General features: G+C 39.7%; 2 protein-coding genes across 2 annotated transcripts; one reads left to right on the top strand and one right to left on the bottom strand.

Moving 5' to 3' along the window:
• Nucleotides 1-5,337: 5,337 nt before the first annotated feature.
• Nucleotides 5,338-6,326, top strand: LOC103717692 (putative phytosulfokines 6). The gene is made up of 3 exons (XM_008806172.4): nucleotides 5,338-5,583; nucleotides 5,699-5,775; nucleotides 5,974-6,326. Exons 1-3 carry the CDS (start codon nucleotides 5,475-5,477, stop codon nucleotides 6,064-6,066), a joined length of 279 nt encoding a protein of 92 aa, XP_008804394.2. The 5' UTR covers nucleotides 5,338-5,474; the 3' UTR covers nucleotides 6,067-6,326.
• An 11,133-nt stretch (nucleotides 6,327-17,459) lies between these two features.
• Nucleotides 17,460-23,391, bottom strand: LOC120103778 (heat stress transcription factor A-3-like). The gene is made up of 2 exons (XM_039121251.1): nucleotides 22,648-23,391; nucleotides 17,460-18,813 (listed from the first exon to the last, which is right to left on the bottom strand). The coding sequence occupies exons 1-2, from the start codon at nucleotides 23,254-23,256 to the stop codon at nucleotides 17,572-17,574; spliced, it is 1,851 nt and encodes a 616-aa protein (XP_038977179.1). The 5' UTR covers nucleotides 23,257-23,391; the 3' UTR covers nucleotides 17,460-17,571.
• Nucleotides 23,392-24,126: the final 735 nt, after the last annotated feature.

The following is a 24,126-nucleotide window of genomic DNA, read 5'->3' on the forward strand; positions in this document are numbered from 1 at the left end:
CATAGGAGCCACAACCAATTATCAAGTAAGGCATTGTAAACCTCCACAATTAATATTTAATGGGAATAAAAGATTTTGATACATATTTACCTTTGCCATCAATCCTTTTTTATTAATGCTGATGGTACAAATACTCCTGATGATATCCATGTTATAGCCCTTTTTTGCAAGCTGCCGTATACTCACTCCAAAAAATTCACTTTTTCTAACACACTTTACAACCATTAGCGTCGCTTATAAGTGTCGGCCATAACAGATAAATTTCTCATGGTTTTTCTCAGGGTTTACGCCGACGCTTTTGAGCGTCGGCAAATTCTGACCCTTTAAAGCGTCGGTAAATTCCTGTTTTTGTTGACGCTACGCGAAAGCGTTGGTATAACCCTAACTTTCGGAAACGTTTTAAAGCGTCGGCAGAGACGTGCCAGCCTGTGCTACGACGTTTTTTACCGAAACTTAAAAGCGTTGGAAATTATATTTTTTTAAAAAAATATAAATATAAATTCATATCATAAAACACATATTATAATAATATGAACATGTATTATATTTACATTGACACAAACATCAGATCATTCGAAATATTTATATTGTCATATCTCATTAAATTTACATAATAAGTTTAGAATTACAATGTACTTTGAAAAATAAGAAACGTAGACATATCAAACTCAATAAAAAATAGTTTAGAAGGTATCAGGGACGGGATTCAGCTCCATCATCAAACTCAAAAAGTTTTGATGAGGACTCGCATGAACAATACATCTGAAATATAGTTAAAGGACTGGCATGAACAATACCATTCTTTCCCATTTCTTGGTGGTCCATCGTTTTTCACTTCTACGTCGAGAGTCGGAGAGCGATCTTGGTCAATCCAATCAATTCCTTTTAACGCGGCGCGGTCGCTTAGTGGGAACTGCAAACACTGAACGAGGACCGAGTCTGCAAGCCCTGCAGGTGGGGGTGGGGGCCCGGTTGAGTGTTGACCCGAGGGGCGTGGTGGGTACGTGGGCGCAACTTTTTCTTTTATTGTTAGCCAAGCCCTGCTAATTCATATGATAGATTGGTACCTCCCCCCTCGTCAGCATCGATGATGTGGGAAGATCGGAGGCCGTTTAATTGTTTCTGCTCTTAGATCACTTCCAACCACTTAATTTGTTGGAGCATTGACGTCAACCATTAATTGTTTTCGTTGCATGAGTTATAGACTTATGAGTGAATGAGCAGTTTTCTAAGCGACCTTAGTTCACATATGTTACTATCTTTTTATATTTATACATATAATTTAGTTTCGGTTGTGGTTATCTCGAACCTAATATCATATATATAGATATCATCTTGTAACCTCCACTGACTTTTCTTCATGGGGATACACGGAGGGCTAGGTCAAAGCAACATCATCCACGGGCTGCGTCAACATTATAGTGTCCTTGTGGCCCAATTCATCTCCCCCTACCTTTCAGAATTCTTGAAAAATTTAAAAAGCGGTTCTTATGAGGCAATTAAATATGAACTAGTAAGACCGATTTTCTACATCTTTTTTCTCTCAATAATTTTAAGAGGAGTGATGTCATGGAACTTAACCTTGGAACCGGAGGGAAAAAAAAAAAAAAAAACAGGGTCCATGCGGCCTACTCGCAAATTAGACTCATGATTCATTTGCTTGCTCTGCGTCCGGGGTACACATCCAGTGGTTGGCACATTTCCACGGATACGTGCTTCATAGTTGAGGACACCATGCGCATTTGTTCAGCTTGACGTGAAATCCGAACACCTCCGGATGTTCGTCGGGGTCATCGACGGCGAGTGAGCCATTTCCAGGAGCCCAAATTTTCGAACTAGCCTAACCATCTTGGTGCGTCACTTTGTTACACCACGATTGCACCTGGGCTATCCTCTGGGTCAAGTTAGAGACTGATTGGGCCAGGTATATCAGAATTAAAAAATCATGTTGATCTCCTCGGCCCACATGACATCCAGCCCATGTCTCCGTTATAGTGAACCATTATCCTTGGATTTTCTTAAGAAGCAGTTGCAAGCTAGAGCTGTTCTAGTGCCTTGCGCCCAACTTTTTCATTCTATAACAATAATAAAAAGACATATTCTTTTGCTCGATTGCTTCTCCAAGCCACTTAAAAGTAGAGACGGCCGCAAAATATCAAAAGATTGGTTTATTCTTTTAACTATGCAACAAGAAGAAGCCTAACTCTCTTTGCTTGACTCAAAGATCTTCTTCGTCAATCGTCAAATATTGGCCTTCTCGAATTTGTCCTTATAAGAGGCCTGAATCATCTCCTTCTTGAGGCAATCAAACTCAAAACCGGTCCAGGATAAACTGGAGCAGGTGCTTTGTCGCATGGTCGATCTTATTTTCTAGCTGGCTCGAATCCAACCAGGAATCAGGCTCGCCATTTAATTGGTCTCCAGTTCCCACGCACAGCTTGGGGGTGAGGACTGGGGAGAGGGGCTGTTGTTGGGTGGGGTAGGTTATATTAGTAGCACAAAAGCGCAGCAACATAAAGCTATCCCAAGCAGTGTGCCTTCTTTTGGGTGGGGTGGGGAAAAAGGGAGGGAAGAAGTGATACTTGAAGCATCTGGGGCGACCGCACGCACCACAAGGCCTCTAAAGCTAGAGCGTGCCGAGTTGGAGAGTCCGACACGGCTCTCTCTCTTTCTTCCTTCCCCCGAGCCCCTCACGGTCGCATCAAATCCCCCTTAGATTTAGACACGAGTGGCCGCCACTACGCAATCACCCAGCTTTTTCCTCGTTTTGAGCACCCCACTCTCAAAGCGCTTGATGCCGGATTCCATTCTCGATGCTAACCTAAAAACTATCTAGGGAATAGATCGACGTCCCCGTGCCCATGCTCCTCAATTGGTGCTACCCATATTCCACTCGCTTTGCCAATCTTGAACATAGCGGGAATTTGTTTTTTTCTAAAAGCAAAAATATTCTAACATGAGATTTAATGAGGACGCAAGTTTCATGGCACATTCCATTCAACGCTGTAGCCCTCCTCACCTAAATAAGTATAGTGGTACCAGGCTTTGAAAGTATACATAAGAGCCTATACTAATTCAAACACCTAGAAGATGACGGTGTTAACGCCATGCATATTCTGTCGCATCTATTTTAATTTATATGATATGGAGGAAAACGGATGGCGAGTATACTTGATAGAGCTCATCTCGGTTGCTGGGCGCAACCATAACATTTATATCATCAATACCATTGCCGCTTCCTGACGCGTATCCCAACGTTGCTCCCTCGCAAATACAGTATATAGAAGACCCACTCTCTTTCATCAAACGCAACACAACAATCACGAGGATAATTAAACATGTCCTTCTCAAAGCCAGGATAAGCATTTGCCCTTAATTAACACGTACCTTGCTGATTCGGTTCTCTCTCTGTATATAATATGATAAGCCTCCATGTCTTATTATTAAATAGCCGGAATCCCTCGCATGCTTAACGCACTAAACACGGTTCGCTCTCGTTCGGTGGAGCCTAACAGAGCCTTCCCACTCGATTTGAGAAGATAATCTTCGTCACAACCCTCATCCGATCCAATTGGAATATTAAGGAGATATTGTTTGATTGGCTGCACAACGGGGGGTCCAGTCCTCTTCCAAAATGACTGTAGCCATCACAACTGATCATGCATCGGCGTGGAGAGGTGGAAGGAACAATATAAAGCAGTCACTGGGTACATTTGTTGGTCTAAAGCCATCATCCAACTTGCATCCCCGTCATGCGTCAAACCCGTGGCTGCTGATCCGCTCGATGTGATGGGACCCACTACCCCAATAACAAAGCTGTTTGGACTGTGAACTCCCTAGCTCCCACGGGTCTTTAAGCTTCCACTTTTCCATGCAGAGTTTCTGCCCCCTGGAATACGGCGTCCATTCTTCCAAGAGGGGCACCCATGGAATACAAGGCATGAGCTTCCTGCTCTACATATATACCACCTAATTATAAACGCTTTGATTCTTAGATGAAGGTCGTAACTCGCAGAAGACGTACGTAAACTGCATGTGACTGGTGGGTTGAGTAACTGGAGCAGTCATGTACCCAAAAAAATCTGTAGTAGTCGGTCTGCTGCTTTGACTGCTATCAGAATCCATATCTTGCCTTCGTCTTTCTCTGAGCTGAAATTTTATGCCTGCGAAGCCATCAAGTCATTATACCCCGGGCAGTATATTTTTGTTTGGCTTTAAGACCAGCGAGCAAGTTGATAAAATATTCTTGACGTCATACTAATTAGCAGGCGAACCCATGAAATTTCTGCCGGAAGGTGGGTCACCACCCAACCAAGCAAGTTAATTAATACGTGTCGCATGCTTAGGACGCTCGTATACTTATCTTAAAAGACTGTGTGTGAGTGTTTCTCTTTCCAAATAAGCTGTGAACATGATTGTAGTACAGAAATTTGTGCTTGACCCGGGAAAAATGAGATCACTCTTACTCACACGTTATATATTCAAACTCAAATATGATAATCCGGGGGTGCTAGATGTAGCACGGGATGAAAACTACCCGCAATATGTTTGAGAGTTTTGATACACTCATTCCTTCCTCTTTAAAAGACCCCGGTCTCAAATACCATGGTAGATTAAGTGAGAAAGAGATATGGGCGTGCGTATACAGTCTTAGCTTTATTATAGATAATTACTAGCATTTGGAGCCTGATGTAGTTTTGTCATGGTGGTCCTTAACTCGCCTTTTCGTCACATAATTGGCCTACTATATTCTTATCGAGCGTGCAAACATATGACAGCTGTTAAAGGCAAGCTGACATCACAGTGCAGCAGTTGACTTACCGGCGAGTAGTCGCCCGCAACGACGTAAAAGATGCTGGTGATGATGACCCAAAACCAATCCTTGCACCATCGACACCTCCCATGCTATTAAAATTTAGAGCAATGCTTCAGGCACCCAAGCACGACAACACCCCGTGATCATCCCTAGCCGCATATTACCCCATTCATCCATAGGCGCCACCATTTTCTTTAGTAAGTTCCTTCACGGGGCTCGCAATCGGTGCTTGCATCATTGACTGGTTCTTTTTCTCCTTACTAAAAGCGACACGGTTCCCGATTTCCCCCATCCCTTACCCTCTCTCTCTCTCTCTCTCTCTCTCTCTGCGGATGCTATGTCTGAGAGCCCCATGCCATGGGTGTGAGGAGAGAGATGACATGGGCACGTTGGTGGGTACGGCCGTAAGGTGCGTGTCCCTGTGTGTTTAGAAAGTAAGTGCGGGGTTGTCCCCACGCACAGGATGAGGTATTGGCAGCTGCACTGCCGGTTTTGGTCCTTGGGGTTCCCGTCTCATCTCGTCTTATGCGGACTCCTCCTCCTCTTCCCCCTCTCGAGTGCGCTGTGCTCATGAATTTATGTATAAATATCACCCTAATGACCCACCCATCCTCCCATCTCCCCAGGCCACAGTTTGCTAGCTCGGCAGGAAGGAATCATGAAGCATACCTCTCGCTTCCATGTGCTTCTTCCCCTCCTCCTCCTCGTCATCATCCTCTCCGTCCACACAACAAGAGCTTCTCGTCTCCTCCAACAGCCAGAACCTGGTAATAAACTCTTTAAACTCCTCCTCACACTCCTTATTCTACATTTGCTTGCAGGATGAGATAGAAGTCTTTCCTGATGTTTCTTCTGGCCTCTGACCTGCTCTCTTGCTCGTAGGACGACAAGATGTGAGGGTTGATGATCTTCCACTACCGGGTGATGCAGCAGAGATGGAGGAAAAATATTCCCGGCAGGTGAGTGTACATATAAATATTCTTTGTTTTGTTCTCATCATTCTTTATGCCCACTGCATAATTATTACTGTAGTATAGTATAGTCATGAAAATGACAAGGATTTATCTCTCTCTTTAAGTTGCAAGACCATGATGCGGGATTTTTTTCCCTCTTTGATTTTACTTATTTCTTTCCCGTTTCATCTGATGGGACTGCAGGAGTGTCAGGAAGAAGATGAGGAATGTTTGAAGAGGAGGATGATCTCTGAGGCCCATTTGGACTACATCTACACGCAGCACCATAAGCCATAGAAGAAGGGGAAACAAGTAGGGAAGCGAGCACGCATCTCAACTTGAACAAACCACCGATGATCGGTTCTTACAAGGCTGTTGTCATGAGTATCTAGTATATATCAAATATTTCTCACCAAACCCTATGATATGATAACCTGGAACGGGCTTATAATAGTATGGAGTATGTTTTGCGGCCATGTTGCCAAGTATTGTAAGTGGGAATGATATGAACCGAAACTACCTTAGCATGCAACTACTATATATTTTCTCCTTCTCCACTTGTTGCCGAGAGATGACCTATTCAGAGCTTTAGTTTTGTTTTTTCGCTTCTCGATCTCGACTCCGGAGCGCGCCAGAGACGAGTGGTACAGGTGATCACTCGATCATATGGGGGGTACGGTAATACATCAACACAGCATATTCTGTATTTACCTTCGGCCTTGCCTCATTTGACCGAGTCTTTATCAAAATAATAATAATAATAATAAGTTGAGAGAGAGAACAAGGATAGATTACCCATTTGGAAATCACATGACAAGGATAAGCCAGGTAGACTTTGTTATGACACTCATCTTTAGCATCTAATTTATGGGTCCATTCAGGATCTTCGAGGAAGTCTTGTCCCTTTTTGATTTTGTTAAACAAGTCTTGTCCCTTTTTGATTTTGTTAAACAAGTCTTGTCCCTTTTTGATTTTGTTAAACATCATTGCCCCATGGTTGATCGAGTCTCTTTCTTCGAACTTTTAGAAAGAGGCCGAAAAGAGTGTATGATTAGAACAATAAGGTGGCATTGCTGACCCAAATAGGATCACCAAGGCGATCTTACATTACTGATGATTCTTATTATGGAATAATCAAATTTTTGATGATTTGTGACCATCACATTTGGTATGCTATATTTTAGTAATTAAAGATTCCTAGGCTGCGATGAGTAACCTATTTGGTATTCTATGAAAATCGAATATTACTAACCATATACTGCCAAAACTGTCCTTAATATATTCTATAAAAATATTTTTATTAATCATATAAAATATATTATAATAAAATATTAATATATTCTATAAAATATATCTATTAGTCCTATAAACTATTAATTCTATAAAGGTATATTAATTATTATTATATAATTAATATTTTTTTTCTTTATACTTATAATATATTATTCTTTTAATATTAATATTTATTTTGATTAAGAAAATAAAGAAAATGGAACTAATATATTGAATCATTTCATTATATAAATATAAAATATAATAATATACTTTTAGTATAATTTAAAAATGTCATTGAATAATAATACGATAATAATATGCTTAATAATATATTACAATAATATATATATCATAAATACAATATATAATATTAATATAATATATAATGTAATATTAATATAATATATTAATGGTATACTAATATTTTTTGGTAGACTAAGGGATATTTTTATCTCTAAATTTTAGTTCAGAATCCCTGCCTTGGGGTAATCTTGGATGCTCGACCTTAAAAATGGATATCCCGTCACTAGGTTGAACAGTGATTCGAGAAATATAACTGATTTTAGATCACTGCACCATAGGATCATCATAATGCAACCAAAAATGATGATCTCATCATCTCCATCCATATCACCTTTGATCTTGGGATGATCACGAGATATACCAAACATCCAGTACTTTGAGATGGCAAACCCTAAAGTAAAGTATCATCTAGCGGAGTGGATCCAGACGATAAAGCCTATGCCGTGCAGCCCGTCGCTCCCTCCAACAACTCGTCCTCCTCCACTACCCCGGACAAAGTGACCTGCCATCAAACCAAGAAACCTTTCTCCGAGAAAAGTGGTCGTCCCATTATCTTTATCTTTATCTTTTCATCAATGGGGTGCAGCTTGCGGTGGGAGCGGAAGACTGGCTCTGCAGGTAGGCCTGATACTAATTAAGGACACATTAGGGTAGGAGGAGGACGGGTTGGCCAATTTTGTGGAAGGCTCGCTGAAAGGTCCCGCATCCAGATCAAGCCATAGGACATCACCGCGAGCCGGACCTATTTCACGGGTCTCCGTTAGGTCAGCAGCTCACGACCTTTTTTCTCACTCAAAAGTCAAAACAAATGCCGAACTCGAAAGATTGACCAACTATGATCACTTAGACTGAGAAAGACGACCCACCAAGAAAAAGAAGGAAATATTAACCATGATTTACCGGACAGAGGAACTTTGTGCATATAATTATTGTAACTCTTCATGCTATGCAATTATTGTGGCCCCAGCATGCTGCAATTGCTCGACTTCTGTTAAAGCTTCAGAGACTTGATGCCATGCAGCAGTTCGGACGCATGTGCCTCCAACATGATACTTGTTTATTGCCATGATCAGAACATGGGAAGAAAGAATTTTTCTTCTTCTTTTTTTTTCATGCAGTATCATTCCTCTTTGATGAGTTACAACGGGAAATGTGGACGAGTAGGAGCATGGTGTTTTGGCTGGAACCGAGGGTCACCTCAGATCTTCATTCCACACTGATCATGCACCCGGAAGGCTGAGCTGAGTACCAGCGTTGGCCAGCAAAATGGATTCACCATCCTCTTCTCCGTACGGCATCGGAAGGGCAGCTACCATCTGTGCCGTGGCCCACCTCGGTTGAAAATTGATTATCTAAAACTTGCTATATCTTTATTTTATAAAAATATTATAAAAAAATAATTTATTAAAATAAAATCAAAAGATTGGAAAGAAATTATCCGAATCGAGACGTGTGATATATACTGTCCTAAAAATGCGCGCAAGTCTGCGGTAAGGTACAACTACCCGGCTTGGCCTCATACTCTCCTAATGAGCACGATTGCTGTGGAGGCTAGGCTTGACCTGGCCGACTCCTTCAAATACCCAAAAAATAAAAAAAAGGGATAGAAAGTAGAAAGTTGAAGGCTGCAAAACTTTCTGTCTCTAGAAGAAATTCTCGAGAGAACAGAGTACCAGTGAGAAAGAGAAAGATCATATTGTTTCTGAATTAATCTCGAAGGAGTCTATTTATAGACTCTACCTTTGGAAACATCATATCTTTTTGGAAATCAACATTTTCTTTCTAAAAGTCACAAATCTTCTAAAAGAGGCGTCTCACAAAAAGATATTTTAAAGAATTTAAAAAAACTGAAGTTTGGGGGATAAAAAAATTTAATTTTTTTAATTAAAACTCCAACAATTCTCCATAAAAGATTTAAACTTTTGAAAAACAAAAAGCAGAAAAACTAGACAACTTATATTATGCAAATGGATGAGGTGTCCCGTGGACTTGAACCTCATTTAGTGTTGATAGTATTTATCTGCAGGAATCATAGTTGATTAGATCTTGAACTAGATCCTTGGACTCAGAATTTTACTTGTCACATACATAGTACGGATCAATTGGGTCTTTATGCGGTTAGCGTCATTTAAAGACCTCACGTTTAATACCTTAATTTTTCATGAGAATTTTATTAGGGTTAGCCCAAACCTACCTATATGACACTTCTCACATAGGTAAGTCCTCCAAGAATATTTGTGAACTAATACCCTATATTTCCTATCTTGGGCTTATTAAGAGTATAACTCAACATTTTCAATCTTTTGTTTGTCACTGATAAGAGCACTCATCATAGGGATGGGAGGAGATATACTCTAAAAAATGTGCTCTAATACAATCACTCAATAAGTTTTATTTCTACCGCATTGAACCTCTTTCATGGGATCTCTAATCACAGAGATTGGATATTTTGCTGTCAGTGACCAAATAATGGGCTTAAGCTCCATCCTACTCGATGATTCTAGGTCTCCACTCTTAGACAAACTCTTGATTCATCTACCAAATTTTTCTCATACTCGACAAATTTCAAAAAAAAAAGCATTACTATATTTGAGTTGTCTTACAAATTTATGACGAATCTTGATATACTGGTTCATATTTTTGTTAGTATTCTTTTGATTCATCATATTTTGAGTTAGATTTTAGGTTTTGAAATAAATACAATAAAGAGCAATAATATCAATAAAGTTAGACAACCACACAAATAAATATAACAAGTAATCTAACTTTGTTATTTTTGTATGTTTTTCCAAGCAACATAATATTTTTGGAGAACAACTAATAATATTGCACAGTTTTTAAAATCTGTGCAAAAAACTTTTGCACTTTTAAAAGCTGCGCAGAAATTAAAAATTACAGAAAATAGATTGTACAAAATTTCAAGCTATAAAAAATATGTACGGCTTTTAAAGCTATAGCAATTTTCTATAGATTTTTAATGTGCCGAAAATTTCTGCACGGAATTTAAAGATGCAGAAAAATTCTGTAAATATCTTAAATCTACATAAAATTTCTGTATGCTTTTTAAAGTTGCAAAAAATATATTTGCACTATATTCAGAGCAATATGACTTTCTAAAAGGACTAATTTTTGTAAAGAAAAAAACTTTCATAGCTTTCTAATTCTATATAATTAAAACCAAATTTAGTCCTATGCAATTGAACTAAATTGATAAATGATCAAATGGAAACTTTTAGTGTAATCAAGATCACATTTTTAGACAGTTGGAAATATATATTGCCTAAAAATTACTGTCTTTATTTTATAAAAATATTATAAAGGAATAATCTGAATTCAGTAACCCAGACCCGATCTGAAAAATGGAACGGATCCATTTTTAGGACCTGATCTGCCCCACGGGTCTTCTAAAATGGGTCAGGTCAGGTCTAAGTGGGTCAAGATGGGGCAAGTCACTGGTCAAACCGACCCATTTGTAGCCTTACTATATTTATAGATGTGAAAGGGTGAGTATGATTAGATACCAAAGCATTCTTTCATTGGATGCATCCCTTCATATAATACATCTTTTTATCTATGAAAGTCTTCCGAAGAGTCTATTTGTGAAGTATCCTTTGGGATGTCTTGTGAGAAAAGAAAGCGTACGTCTCTATACTTCTTTTTTAAGTATCGCGTGAGAAATAATTAGAGATGTGTCTCTAGAATTTTCGTAGAATTTTAAGAGGGGAGAGAGATAATTAAAGGTAGAAAATTAAATCTTAGCTATTTGGAAAACTAAGTTATGTGGGAGTCTAAGATAATTTTTTATATTTAACTAAATTTATATTTTGATAAATATCCAATATAAAATTCTAAAATTTCAAAATTTTAAATTAAATATTTTATTAATAAACCAACATGCATCTCCATACATCCACTCATCCTTTTCGCGTGTAAAAATCTACAAATGGTCAATGGTTCTCCTCGTACCGCACGCATGACCTCGCTTTCATCAGCAGGAACTATTGGTTCACATGCTCCTCCATTTGAGACCATCTCTTTCAGAGTAGCAGCAGACACTGGCCCACATGACAGTCCTGCACTTCCATCTAGCCAGCAGCTTAAATTTGCATAATTTTCAAAAACATCTAACATTATCACTTATCTCAGACCTCTTTGAGGCATGCCAATTTACATGACAGTGAAGTTGCTGTGGAAGTATGAATCTTAGGCCCCGTTTGGAGGAGCTTTTGGAGGGCCAAAAAGTTCTTTCTGGCCCTCCAAAAGTACTTTTAGATAAAAAATGATGTTTGGTAAAATTTCCGAAAAGCTGTTTCAGTTTTTGCGGGAAGCTGAAAACAGCTTTTGGGGAGAAGCTACAATTTGGAGATTTTCGAAAATGCTGTTTTCAGCTTTATCGGGAAGCTATTTTTTGGACCAAAATACCCCCATTTAAATCTCACTTTTTTTCCCAAAACCCTCATTCCACCTCTTCCTCTCTCACCCATCCTCTCCCTCTCCCTCTCCCTCTCTATCTTCTTCTTCCTCTCAACGTCGCCGCCTCTGTTCCTTCTTCCTTTTCTTTCTTTTTTTTTGTTTTGGGAGCTCGCGGCTGCCCACAGTGGCAGCCGCCATGCCGGCCACCACCCATGGCCGGCGACCCTTCTATATTTCAATGAAATAAAATAATAAATAAATAAATAACTAAATAAAATAAATAAAAAGAAAAATAATGAGTGAGTAGCAAATAATCCGATCTAAATAAATAAATAAAAATATTAGTAATTATTTAACCAATTTTATTACCTAGCTAGAAAATTTGTTAGAGAGATAAATGGTCATTAGAAAAATGAAAAATTAATTTACACTAATAATTATAATATTTTATATATTTATTATTGTATTATACTATAAATATAATATTATATTACATTATATCATAATACATTGATATGTTATGTTAAATAATTTAATATTATATTAAATTATTATTTTATAATACATAATGTTATAGTACTATATTATAATAATATTATATTACATTATATTAATATTATATTATATCATATATTTATGTATTAATACGTATTATATTTTATTATGCTCTGTTGTATAATACTAGTACTGTCCTTTATGGTCATTTTGTCACACAAAAGTATTTTTTTCAGTTTGTTTACCAAATACATGTTAAAGTGCCACAGCACTTTAAAAATTTAGTTACCAAACAGCAAACAGCTTTTTATAAATGCTCTGCTTCAGACAGCTCTACTTCCAACAGCTCTACTTTCCAAAGCTCTACTACTAACAGCTCTCCTAAACAGGGCCTAGGGCACATGTTTTGCGCTGATGCTTTAGATCATCAAAAAGGCCATTAATCGCAAAAAAATGAAGCTCCCGCACGGTTGCTGGCTTAATGTCAATGCCAATAAAGTCCTTCAATTCTGTAGTAGTGGATTGTATTACAGTAGCACTCACTGGAGCAGAAGATTCAGGGACCAAATGTTCCTTCACCAAGGTGAAGTAACAGAAATGTTAGCTGAGGTTGAAGGAGCCCACATTGCTGAGCTGCTAGGAAACCACTGCTTTGACTCCGAAGTTGATGAGGCCTCTCAGCTGAGGTTAAATGTTCAGTTACTAGTGATGACATAAAACCTTTAGCAACTGGTCAACTCAAAAGACTGGATAGTTGAGGGGAGAGGACCAGGTGGCAGTGGCAGGAGAGGGAGCACAGCTCTTGTAGTTGTCGTCTTGAGAACCGGTCATGAAGTTGGGACTGATAAAGGGCATCCAGCAGACGATGTCAGGTGGAGGTCCGCGTGGGAAGGAGCGCGCGGGCATGACTGCTGAGTAAATGGCGCTGAAGAGGCTGATGAGTTTTGCAGTCGTTGAGGCGGCTGCGATGAGTGAGGTGGTAAATTCTGCAAAGCGCTGGCCTGCTGAGCAATGTTCTGTGGAAGCTATGTGCTTGATTCAACTGCACTGGAAGCTGCATAGGCTTTTGACTAATTTGAGAGAAAATTTTGAGTATAAAAAATATAAAATATATAAATAAATCTATCTTATTCTATCAATATAAGTTTTTGGAACAAGTGGTGATTTCAACATGGTATCAGCGCAGAGGTCCTGAGTTGAAAGTCTAGCCTACATGTGAGGAGGAGTGTAAGAAAATATAAAATATATAAATAAATCTACCTTTTCCTATCAGCTTAAGCTTTTGGGACAAGTGGTGATTTCACGAAACTTTCGTTATTGGGTTAGCCATACACTTCACATGTTTCTAGCGATTCACATGGCATCATCAAATGATACAAGTCTTGGATAATGGCCCTTTAACCAGTTTTTCCATTCATTTTTCCCAGACTTATAAATTTTCTTTTGCTTTGATTTGGAATCAAATATTCCTCGTGTCATACAATAATCCTTGATTTTATCCTTAATAAAAGAATGGGTCCTGGGATATTGAAGTACAGATCTCAAGTGATACTTGTTAAGTAATTGGGTTTGTGATAATTTGTAAAATACATATGCTTGGGACAAGGAGGATAAATCATAATTATAATAATAAATATTTGAATAATAATAAATATTTGAATTATTATTACTGATATTAGTATTATAAAACGATTTTTTTATAGTCGAAATAAAGTTCATTGTATTTTGATCTGTTTCATCAATTCCTTCTCGATTTGTTTCATCGTTGTAAATCGATTTTGTGATAATTTTTTTTGTTGATTCAAAGAAAAATTGTGCATTGATCCTAAAAATAGTAATCATACGTAGAAAGATATCTATGTATATTTTTTCAATGAATGATTTCATAAATCTCAACATTGAGGAAGGAGAGAAGTTGCATATGATCAGTTAAATTGTGCAATTTCTGATATTGGAAGGGGTGCAGAAGGGAGAAGTATGTGGCAGATGGTGATGGAGGTGGCATCTAGCAGGGACTTGCTTTGATATCATCGACATCATTGAGCGGCAATAGGACTACCAGATGGATAAGAACTTGTATCTAATAAGTAAGCAAGAATATTGAATATTAGACCACTCCTGTACTTGTATAATTTTACTAAAACAATTACGAACTCTATCTACAGCATACTACCTGATCCCGATGTTTTAATACACCATACCTGGAATCGATATGGATGACGAACTTCTGGCTACTTTGTGTAATGTGATTTACAAGATTGAGTCTGATCTAGAAGTTGCGACCCTATATCTAGAAGTGGTAAATTAACTAAAGTGATATGTGTAAGTTAACTGGTATCTTCAATTATATATTAACATATTACAATACGATTTTTTTCATAAACAAAAATATTTAAAAAGGGCACTAACAACTTTAGAGTTCGACAGCTATAGTAAGTAAGAAAAGTATAAATCCAAGTATATTATATATCAAGAGAATATTTACCTAACATTAGATGGTTACTAATATGATACTATCTTATATATAATTTTTTTAATATTTTTTGCAGCTAAATGATGGATTCATTTTGGTTTGTCCGCGAAAAATCTTAAAGGGCTAGCTATCTGAATCCTCTCCCAAACAGTCTCCTCAAGCAACTGTGAGCATAATTGGTCTACCTCCGTCCTTATCCACAGCAAGCAGAGAAACCATCTGATACAGAAGCACGTCAATGCTCTTGTATGTGTTCACTACAATTTGAGGTTGAGGTTGAAGTGCATTCAATAGGAAGTAGAGCTAAAGTACACAGATCTGATTCATTGTGTTTTCGTTGATGATGAGGATGATTCTATAATCGGATAGCTTATGGCCTAGTAATAGAAGTTGAAGCTTGATGAGCGAGGTTCGCCTCCAAAAAAAAGAAAAGAAAAGGCACTTGCATCCCCCATGAAGAGTGTGGAGGAAGAGCCAGTTTACTCAGATTCAGAGATCAAGAGCAGTACCGATGACAGTTCTGATGGTCGCGGATTTACTTGCTAAGGAGGGAGTAAAGAACATGGGACCACCGTATATGAGATACAACTGCAAGGTAGTCTTCGAGTCACATGTGGTCCCAGTTTATCCATGCTACACAAAATAGAGACCACGGTGCATGATCTAGTAAAGCCCGCAATGATATAATTGCATAAAGGAGATGGGCTCTTTGAGGTCATTCAGGGGGACACAATGTAGCTGCAGATAACCTCGCACGTAGAGTAGGATCCATAAATATATCAGATTCTAAGTTGTACTGGATCTTATTACTTACAACTCTAGATAGTCTATGACCCATACGAATATAGATGCAATATATCTGAGATATTGTCTTCCAGTGGCTATTATCCTATGCAATCTTGAGCATCTTGTAGGTCAGATTATGCTATCGATACATTTGAATGGGCCCCTCCACAGCCATATTATCAGCCAAATAACACCTCTCAAAGCTAGAGCTTTAACAAGAAATTCGAGAGTGCTTATAATCCAGAGTACGTTCCTTATAGAATGAACATACAAGACTACAACATCACTTGATTAAAGATATGGGCTAGAGGCGTTCCTTATGGGATGAACATATAAGACTATAACATTATTTGGTTAAAAAAATGGGCTGATGTGTCTCGTAACTATGTTAATGATCTGAAAATCTATGAGAGATATTGTCACTCGACGAAATTTTAGATATCAATATATATATTATATTTTAAATATATATAATTAATAGTATTATTTTATATTTTTCTCACTAATTGATTTTAGGATATTTTATATTGCTTCTTATAGTATGCAAAATCTTATTAATTATTTTATATTTTGTGTCACTTTAAAATAGCAAAATATATTATTTAGGTTAAACCAAAATTATAGAAACATTAAAAAATATCAAATTTTCTTAAAATTATTAAAAAAATAAAAAATTAATTACCAATTAATCAAACTTAAAAAACTTGAAAAAAATGGACGTGTTAATTATTATCAATTAATCAAACTTGATTTTTTTTTAAAAAAACGGCATTGTTGTGGTTCAAATGTGGCCCGAGGGCGACGATGTCGGAGGAGTTGGGGGAGCTGCCGAAGTACGGAGGAAGACGAGAAGAGCCACCTCCTGCGACCGACGGTGTACCTGTATAAAATCTCATCGATGTTTCCAGTGAGGGCTCTCCGACGATCAAGTTAGAGTGGAGCTTCGTAGGTCCAGCCAAAAGTCCCTTAGGCGTTACCTATTGGGATCCTTTATAGTTCTGATAGGAGCGCTTAGGTGGTGGAGGTATGGCCCATTCCCATCATGAGAGGGAGTGGCGCGCGGTGGAGTCCGTCTTTGGGCAGGTGAGACGTTGACAGCCGTAGCAGGGTTGGCCCGTTCTCATCATGAGTGGGAGTGGCGCACAGATTGAGCTTGCTTGGGGCACACAGCGGAGTCCGTTCTTGGGAATGGTAAGGTGTTGCCCTTGGCTGTCGTGGGCCAGTAAGCGAAGCATGCGTAGTGGCATCGCAATGCACAGCAACGTAGTAGAGCGAAGGCATGCACATGGGTGCGGCCGTTGGCAAGGCCGAGCTCGTCGAGAGATCGCGTCAGGCATTTGGCGAGGTCGACTAGACGGGTGCTGGAGCCAGCCTAGCATCCCGGGTTCCGAGGTGTGCCTGGTGGAGTGCCCCGAGCTCGAGGGTCAGGGCATATTACTGGAGAGGGCGCCTCGAGCTCGGTCGGGGCGAGTCGGTGAGTACAGGAGGCACCCTGAACTTAGTCGGGCGAGTCGGCGAATACAAGAAGCGCCCCAAACTTAATCGGACGAGTCAGCGAATACAGAAAGCGCCCCGAACTTAGTCGAGCGAATCAGCGAATACCCACGGTTGGAGGAGCTTTTGGTGAAGCCCGAGGTCGAGCTGATTCCAGGCCGGACCAAGGACATGTCTGATCGGCGTTGGTGTCTATTGGGCCAAAATTAGGGGACCCTTCTGTTATGGGTTGGATGATCTATTTTGCCCCCCATCATGCATGTTGGTTTCAACCGTACCGTGTCGCCTACCGACCGATACAAATCCTAATATCAGTTCGGCAAATCTTGATACCAATTCGGCAAATCTTGCTCCTGATTTTATCATCAAAAATATCCTTTTGAACTTTCAAGAGTGTAACAAAATTATATGAAATTAAAAATAATTTTGTTAGGAAATAACTAGTTACTACTTCCAAAAAATCAACCAAAATCAATATTATATTAATTAATCAAATTTTTGAGAGTTCTACAGTGGTGATGGTACAAGTAACCCAAAAGGGTAATGGTCAAGGCACAATAATCCTATGGTTCCATCTTTTCTTTATCATTTTTGTCAAATAGTCTAGACTGACTTTCACATTCCTGGTAAGAGAGGTCGCTGCCTAAGCACTCGTCAAACTCCAAATCTTCACCCAGTGTTTGCAAATCGATATCCCATAGCTCACCAGATCCAGCCGCAACTTCCAGTTTGGGGGCATCATGAGCAAGGCTATCCCAAACATCGTCGTAAGAACTCAAAGAACATTCTCCAGCCTCAAGACCGATCTTCCATATTTCCTCCTGCCCGCTGACGGTTTTGTTGGCAGACACTATAGCATCTGAAAACATTTTCTCCTGAAAGGTGTCTTCCGGGAATGACACAGCGTAATCGCTACCACCAAAGGTAGCTTCTGTTTTCTCCATGACACTCTTTCCCTCGAAGCTGACAGTGTTGGGGTCTGGCCCTGCACTTTCAGTTGCAGGGACTTTAGCATTTGAAAACATCCTCTCTGGGGTCATATCCTCAGGACAAGATGCAAAGCACTCGGTGCCACTGGAGCCCATGTCTGTCTGAGAGCTCTCTGGAAGCCCTCCTTGGATGGCAGCAGAATCGGCATCCAGAAGCAGTGGGTCCGGCACCCCCAGCGCAGTTTCATCTGAGCCTCTCAGAAGTTCTTGTCTGCTTGTGTCAAGACCAAGTTTTTCAACCATATCTTGCAAAAGATTATCAGAAAGTTGTTTATTCGCACCATATTCAATGCCTTGCAGTGCAGAAGAAGTAGAACCGGTCAAATCTAGTCTCTTCTTTCCAGTCTGATGATATTCTATGGATTCATCTAAATCACTTTGGCTCGGTAATTGTTGCTTGAGGAACTTTCTTCTTACTCTTGTAGAAGTAATCTCCCTTTGTCCCTTCAGCAGCTTAAGATGGGCCAAGAATACCGGGTTCTGAAGTACCTTTGCCAAGAAAGACACCATCAGCTTCTGCCTCTGTTCCGCTGATTCCATCTGCTGGTTCAGCGCATCCATCTGTTGGACTGTCGCGAGATGCTCCTGCTGCAATCTAATGACCTCTTGCATCAATGCGCTCTTTTCCTTTCTCAATGTGTGGAGTTCACCTTCCAATTTGGGCTCCCCCCTTTCAGCTGAAGAGCATAGTTGAGTACCTACTTGCTGAACCTGAGACGACCTTCGCCTGTTTATGTTTCTTAACAAAGGCTTATTTCCTTTTACGAAATCTTCATTGGCAAACTCCCATCGATCAACATCAATCTTGCGAAAACCCTGTGAGAAGACCACAAATTCACAAATAAAATAAGGAAAAATGGAGAGACCTCCGCCAAGAAGTAAGCACAATCAACACAATACTTCATGAATCAATTTCACATCTTCAGATAACTAAAATCTAGCAGCACTTCAAGCATAAGGGCATGGGAACAACAAAAGACTTCAAAAGGCCGCACTGATTTTACATATTACATAGAAACATAGAATCAACATAAAGAGAATCTAGCTTTTGCTTATTGAAAATACGCATGCATAAAAAAAAAAAATCTAAAGAAACAGCTAAGAACCCAGAGCATGGAGGCATAACTGTTCTAGAAATTGCTGCTATATGCCTCCAAATACAAGCAAAGGCACAACAAGGTGATAAATTTTTCTTCCACTGTTCTAAGAATACAAATATTTTGACAATCTAGCAGATCTAGAGTAACTTTATGTGGGCACATCATATTCATTAAGACCGATCATTCTTTTTTTTTTTGTGCTTTTTGTTTCTGATTCAAATTCTTTTCAGAAAACATGTACCTCTGGAAAAGCATTTCAAAAACCATAAAGCAGAAGAATCCTTCGGGGCCCTTCAGGCTGAACATTTGATAAATCCATTTTCACCAGCTAAATCATATATACATGAAATATTGTCATATGATTTATACTCTATGCACTTCCAGAGTATACTCTAAATAGTTTAAAATGTCGTAGGTGCTACAGCCATTGTAATTCTACAATGTGGGTCTCTCTAAATGAGAGATCTCAGGTTGAAACCTGAATACTGGCTAATAACCACCATATTCTCAAAATGAAATAATATAATATGATATACATATAATGTGTTTGTTGCAAAATAAGATCTTTCAGACCCTTATTTCAAATGCCCGAAATCATTTTACAGGTTAAATGCAATAGAAATGTTCAGACCCATCATTTACTAACTTCCATCATTGGCTAGTGACAACACCTTGCAAGGTCATACCCGCCCTGGCTCTAACTCAATCACTCTGCCATTGAAGAATTTACAAAGTTTCTACTGAAACAGAGTATAATGTTAATTTCCTAGACTTCACTTAAGGTCAATTGTGAAGATAAGCCCAGATAGGAAATCCATGATCCCCTCTGTCATAGATCATGAATAGTTGCTACAATCCATCTTCCTGCAATGCATCTGCCTATTAATTATTTCAATTGCCTGAACAGCTTGCAACATGTACATACAAGTCAATCTTCCACATCCAGCACTGTATGTCCTCACCGTAACTTTATTAGGGGTCATTATAATTTCAATTGCCTGAACAGCTTGCAGCATGTACATACAAGTCAATCTTCCACATCCAGCACTGTATGTCCTCACATTAACTTTATTAGGGGTTATTACAGCTATGGTTCTTCACAGATGTATCTTACCATTTGACAACCATGTTTTTTAACAGGCTTCTACAATTCATCATGAATCTACTACCAATTAGATTAATATTTTTGTTACACTGTTCTTCCAACTGCCCCTTTGTAAACCACCTCGTCTTCAAACCAGAGGCACACCTACAAGTTGATCAATTCTGCATCTACCTAATTGGGCATGTTATCAATGCTCATATCATGCTTCCACGATTAAACCGATGGCAACTCAAAGATTGTTTGTAAGCAAGATGTCCAACCTACTTGCAATCTGATGTAAAGTAGATTTTACTTTATTTTACTTCAGCCTTCTTATTTTTGGATTTACTTAAGAGATCAGGAAAGTGTTTAAGTCAAGGTATGCCAAACTGTACCGAACCAAGCGGCTCGGTACAGAGGGCATACAAACACTCGGTATGCCAAATTAGCTTCTTTACCGGACGTACCGACACAGTAACAGGGTGGCACCTGCATAAGGCCTCGTATCGAGACAACATACCATAGTTTAAGTATTCTCTACACCTTCCTTATTTTCAACTTATAATTATAAAAACATAAAAATAAATAGATCTAATTAAAATCTAATTTGCATGCTGTGTCTTGCCTTGTACTGTTTGTCCAGTCATATAGTTTGTTGACTGATCAATGCACTCTCTCCTAAATAGTCGCACATTCTCCAATATATGTTAAGAAATCTATACCATTCTCCTTTCATCTCTTTGGTTTCCTTGCTAAAGCACAAAGCTAAGTTTATGCTAATTGGTTAGTCCAGCAATCACTCATCATCAAAAGGGGCAAGAAGTAGAATGCCTTTTACTCCAAATGCTAAAGACATATCTCAGGCAATGCCCACAACTATTATGAATGTTGCCATGCTCTTCTTTTCCTTGATTTAAGAAACTATTCTCCTTTCATCTCTTTGGTTTTCTTGCTAAAGCACAAAGCTAAGTTTATGCTAATTGGTTAGTCCAGTAATCCCTCACCATCAAAAGGGGCAAGAAGTAGAATGCCTTTTACTCCCAATACTAAAGCCATATATCAGGCAATGCCCACAGCTATTATGGATATTGCCAATGCTCCTCTTTTCCTTGATTTAAGAAACCACATTTCATTTTCACTGGCCACTACAATTAGAAGGAAGAGTGTTGTTGAGATAACATATAAAACACCCTCTAAAAAGATGATAAAGCAAATCAAAATCAATTATCACTTTGTTCCCCCACTTAAATCTATATAATTTGTTGCCTCCTGATCTAGCTATCAGCACATTGCCTCCTTTATAGAGATTCGTACTCATACTATTTCATATTTTTGTCCCTCTTATCTTAATTAGGATTTGTCATTAGAAACGGCTGTAATGTCTGTGTGGTGGGGTAGACCTCCTTATACTTGGACCTTGCTCCTTTTAGTGGTTTCACTGCATCGCCACAATCTTTTTAAAACCAGCTACTAAATTTACAACTGATATTTCCTAGTCCAGCATGTGATGACTACAGAGTAAAGCATAGCCACCGTAGGAACTAGGAAAAACCACAATATGAAATAATCAGATTCATGGAGTGTCCCAATTGCATATAACAATAAACATACAGAGCACTGCAAAGTAGCACATTTCGCTTGACATTTCACTCCCACAAGATTGTGCCACTAATAGAGAACATATGAACACCACAAGACAAGGAGACAGAGCATGAGGACGTAGATGGGGAAAGTGAAGCGATACCACAAAGAGAAAATGAAACAGATAGAACCTACAGAACCGAATTCGTGAAATTATTGGAAGACATGATTCAGAATAAAAATGTACTAGAATGGCAATGCTAGTTAGTTGCACTAAAATACTTCATTTGATATCTGTACTATCTATGTGAATTTTGATGCTTACCCATTGGGACGTAAGCTTGACTCCACGATATCATCTCCAATCTGGAAGCAGTTGTGTAATCAACAAACTAACCTTGTAAATAAAAGTGATGGACGTAGATTCTGCCCAGTCTTGGCAAGTCATATTTTCGTTTGGTGGTTACAGGTTCGTTGTACAATTTACAAAACAAATACAAAATACAGAAGAATTTCCCACGGACCTCACAAAACAGTGCTGGATGTCCCGAACAACATACCATTCGTCTCAAAAGTAGACACACTCCTATTTACATATTTCGGATTCAAGAGCATATACATCAGGATTAAGGAAAAAAAACAAAGGAAAAAGAAAAAATACAAGGATGCTACATGAAATCTGTAGTGTGTCAATAATATTAAAGGATACACTGCGATCCTACATAAACAAAAGTCCTCAGCAGCAATCAATCTACAGAGCAATAATCATTGGTCAACATCCAATACTTGTTAAGGGCAAAGAACGAATGTAGAATACGAACTGAAACAAACTGAATAAATACAAGCAACAAGAGCCGTCTCCGGCAAAGTTTTAGCAATACGCACATAAGTATTCAGCTGGCGGACAAAACTGGAGAAGTTGTTGTGCTTGAAGTTCCGAGGCAGAACGGCCCTAGCAAACTCGACGGGATCCCACACCACGAAGCTCTTCCCAGTAGAACCCCACGAAATGAGCGGATCCAGAGAGGGATCATCCACAAGCTCATATGTCTTGGAGAGGAAGGGCGAGATCGGCGCGCTCTGAAGAGCCTCCAGAGGCCGAGGGATCCCAACACTCTCTCCACCCGCCCCATCCCCAGACGAGAACGACGACGACGACGACGACGAAGGCCCCAAACGGTAGGGGGGAAGCTCTTCCGCAGGACGAGGCGGAGGTTGGGCGGAGAAGTCCAAGATTTCCCCGAATGGCTTCATCTCGGGCCCGAGAGGCGGAGAAGGATAGGGATTGGAAGCAGAGAGTGATCCAAATCCCATGAGAGGAGACGAGGAGGAGGAGGAGGAAGAAAAGAGAACACCCGACCCCCCACCAGAAGGGCGATTTCCCGCCGCCTCCATTAAAGCAGAGGAGGTAGGAGAGATGGGAGAAGGAGAAGAACAAAGAGGAGAGGATTGGGTTGGAGTTAGGAGGCGAGGCGGCTGATCGCCGAGCTCCATGGAAAATCGTAAAGTGAGGGGTTGCCCGGAGGGGGGGAAGGGAGCGGGCGATATTTATAAAGAGGGCTGGGGAGGGAGCAACCGCCACCGCCTCACTGGAGATTTCCATCGGGAAGAATGGCTGTGCTCGGGCGCACGAATGTTCGAGAAAATGCAGGCCGTGCCTCATCAGCTGGGCCAGTGGGTGCATGGCACGTCACGATGGCCTATGAGAGAGCGACACGTACAGTGACAAACCCCAGCGCGGGATTTACGCGGCGGCGTGAGGTAAGCTTGCGCCAGCGGCAGGGTAGATATTTTCTGAAAAGCATAAAATATCCTTTTGTTGGCTGCCATGGAAGGGACGGCGATGGTTGCCACGAAAGGGAGGGCAGGGTCGACCCACCCAAGTCGCCGAGACGGCCACCCGACATGATGGAAATGGGCCACTGCAAGCTACACCCCGTATAGAATAAATCAACAACCAAAAAAATAAATAAATGCAAAATATGGGCCTTGATCTTATGTACCAAGACCCATGGCACCTGACCCGAAGCCGACCAGCCAACCTCCTGACCCAATAAGGCAGAAGCCCATTTAGTTCTGGGCCTTATATTAAATAGATAGTTTTCACATTTTTTTTGGACAATCTATGCTGCAAATCATCTCTCTTTTTAGATCTAAGCTATTGGATCAATGAACCAAAGACTCATATATTGCATAATTTTTGATAGTTAAGTATAAATATAAATAATAAACTATGACCTAACGATCTGAAGATCCTTGATGGGAACCTGACCTGACCTGTTGCCAGACCGAGATTGGCTGACTTGTACTCAACCCGTAAACTCGACGGGCCAATCTACCAAATGATCAGGTGAAAAACTACCT

Source organism: Phoenix dactylifera, unplaced genomic scaffold (assembly GCF_009389715.1).
Source record: "Phoenix dactylifera cultivar Barhee BC4 unplaced genomic scaffold, palm_55x_up_171113_PBpolish2nd_filt_p 001028F, whole genome shotgun sequence".
Classification (NCBI taxonomy): Eukaryota; Viridiplantae; Streptophyta; class Magnoliopsida; order Arecales; family Arecaceae; genus Phoenix; species Phoenix dactylifera.

Excerpts from the sequence above, each read along its gene's own strand:
- LOC120103778 (XM_039121251.1), bottom strand. The coding sequence starts at position 23,256 with ATGGAGCTCGGCGATCAGCCGCCTCGCCTCCTAACTCCAACCCAATCC. Across the intron at positions 18,814-22,647 it reads TCCGCCAGCTGAATACTTAT|GGTTTTCGCAAGATTGATGT; the intron begins GTGCGTATTGCT and ends GTCTTCTCACAG.
- LOC103717692 (XM_008806172.4), top strand. The coding sequence starts at position 5,475 with ATGAAGCATACCTCTCGCTTCCATGTGCTTCTTCCCCTCCTCCTCCTC. Across the intron at positions 5,584-5,698 it reads CCTCCAACAGCCAGAACCTG|GACGACAAGATGTGAGGGTT; the intron begins GTAATAAACTCT and ends TCTTGCTCGTAG. Across the intron at positions 5,776-5,973 it reads AGGAAAAATATTCCCGGCAG|GAGTGTCAGGAAGAAGATGA; the intron begins GTGAGTGTACAT and ends ATGGGACTGCAG.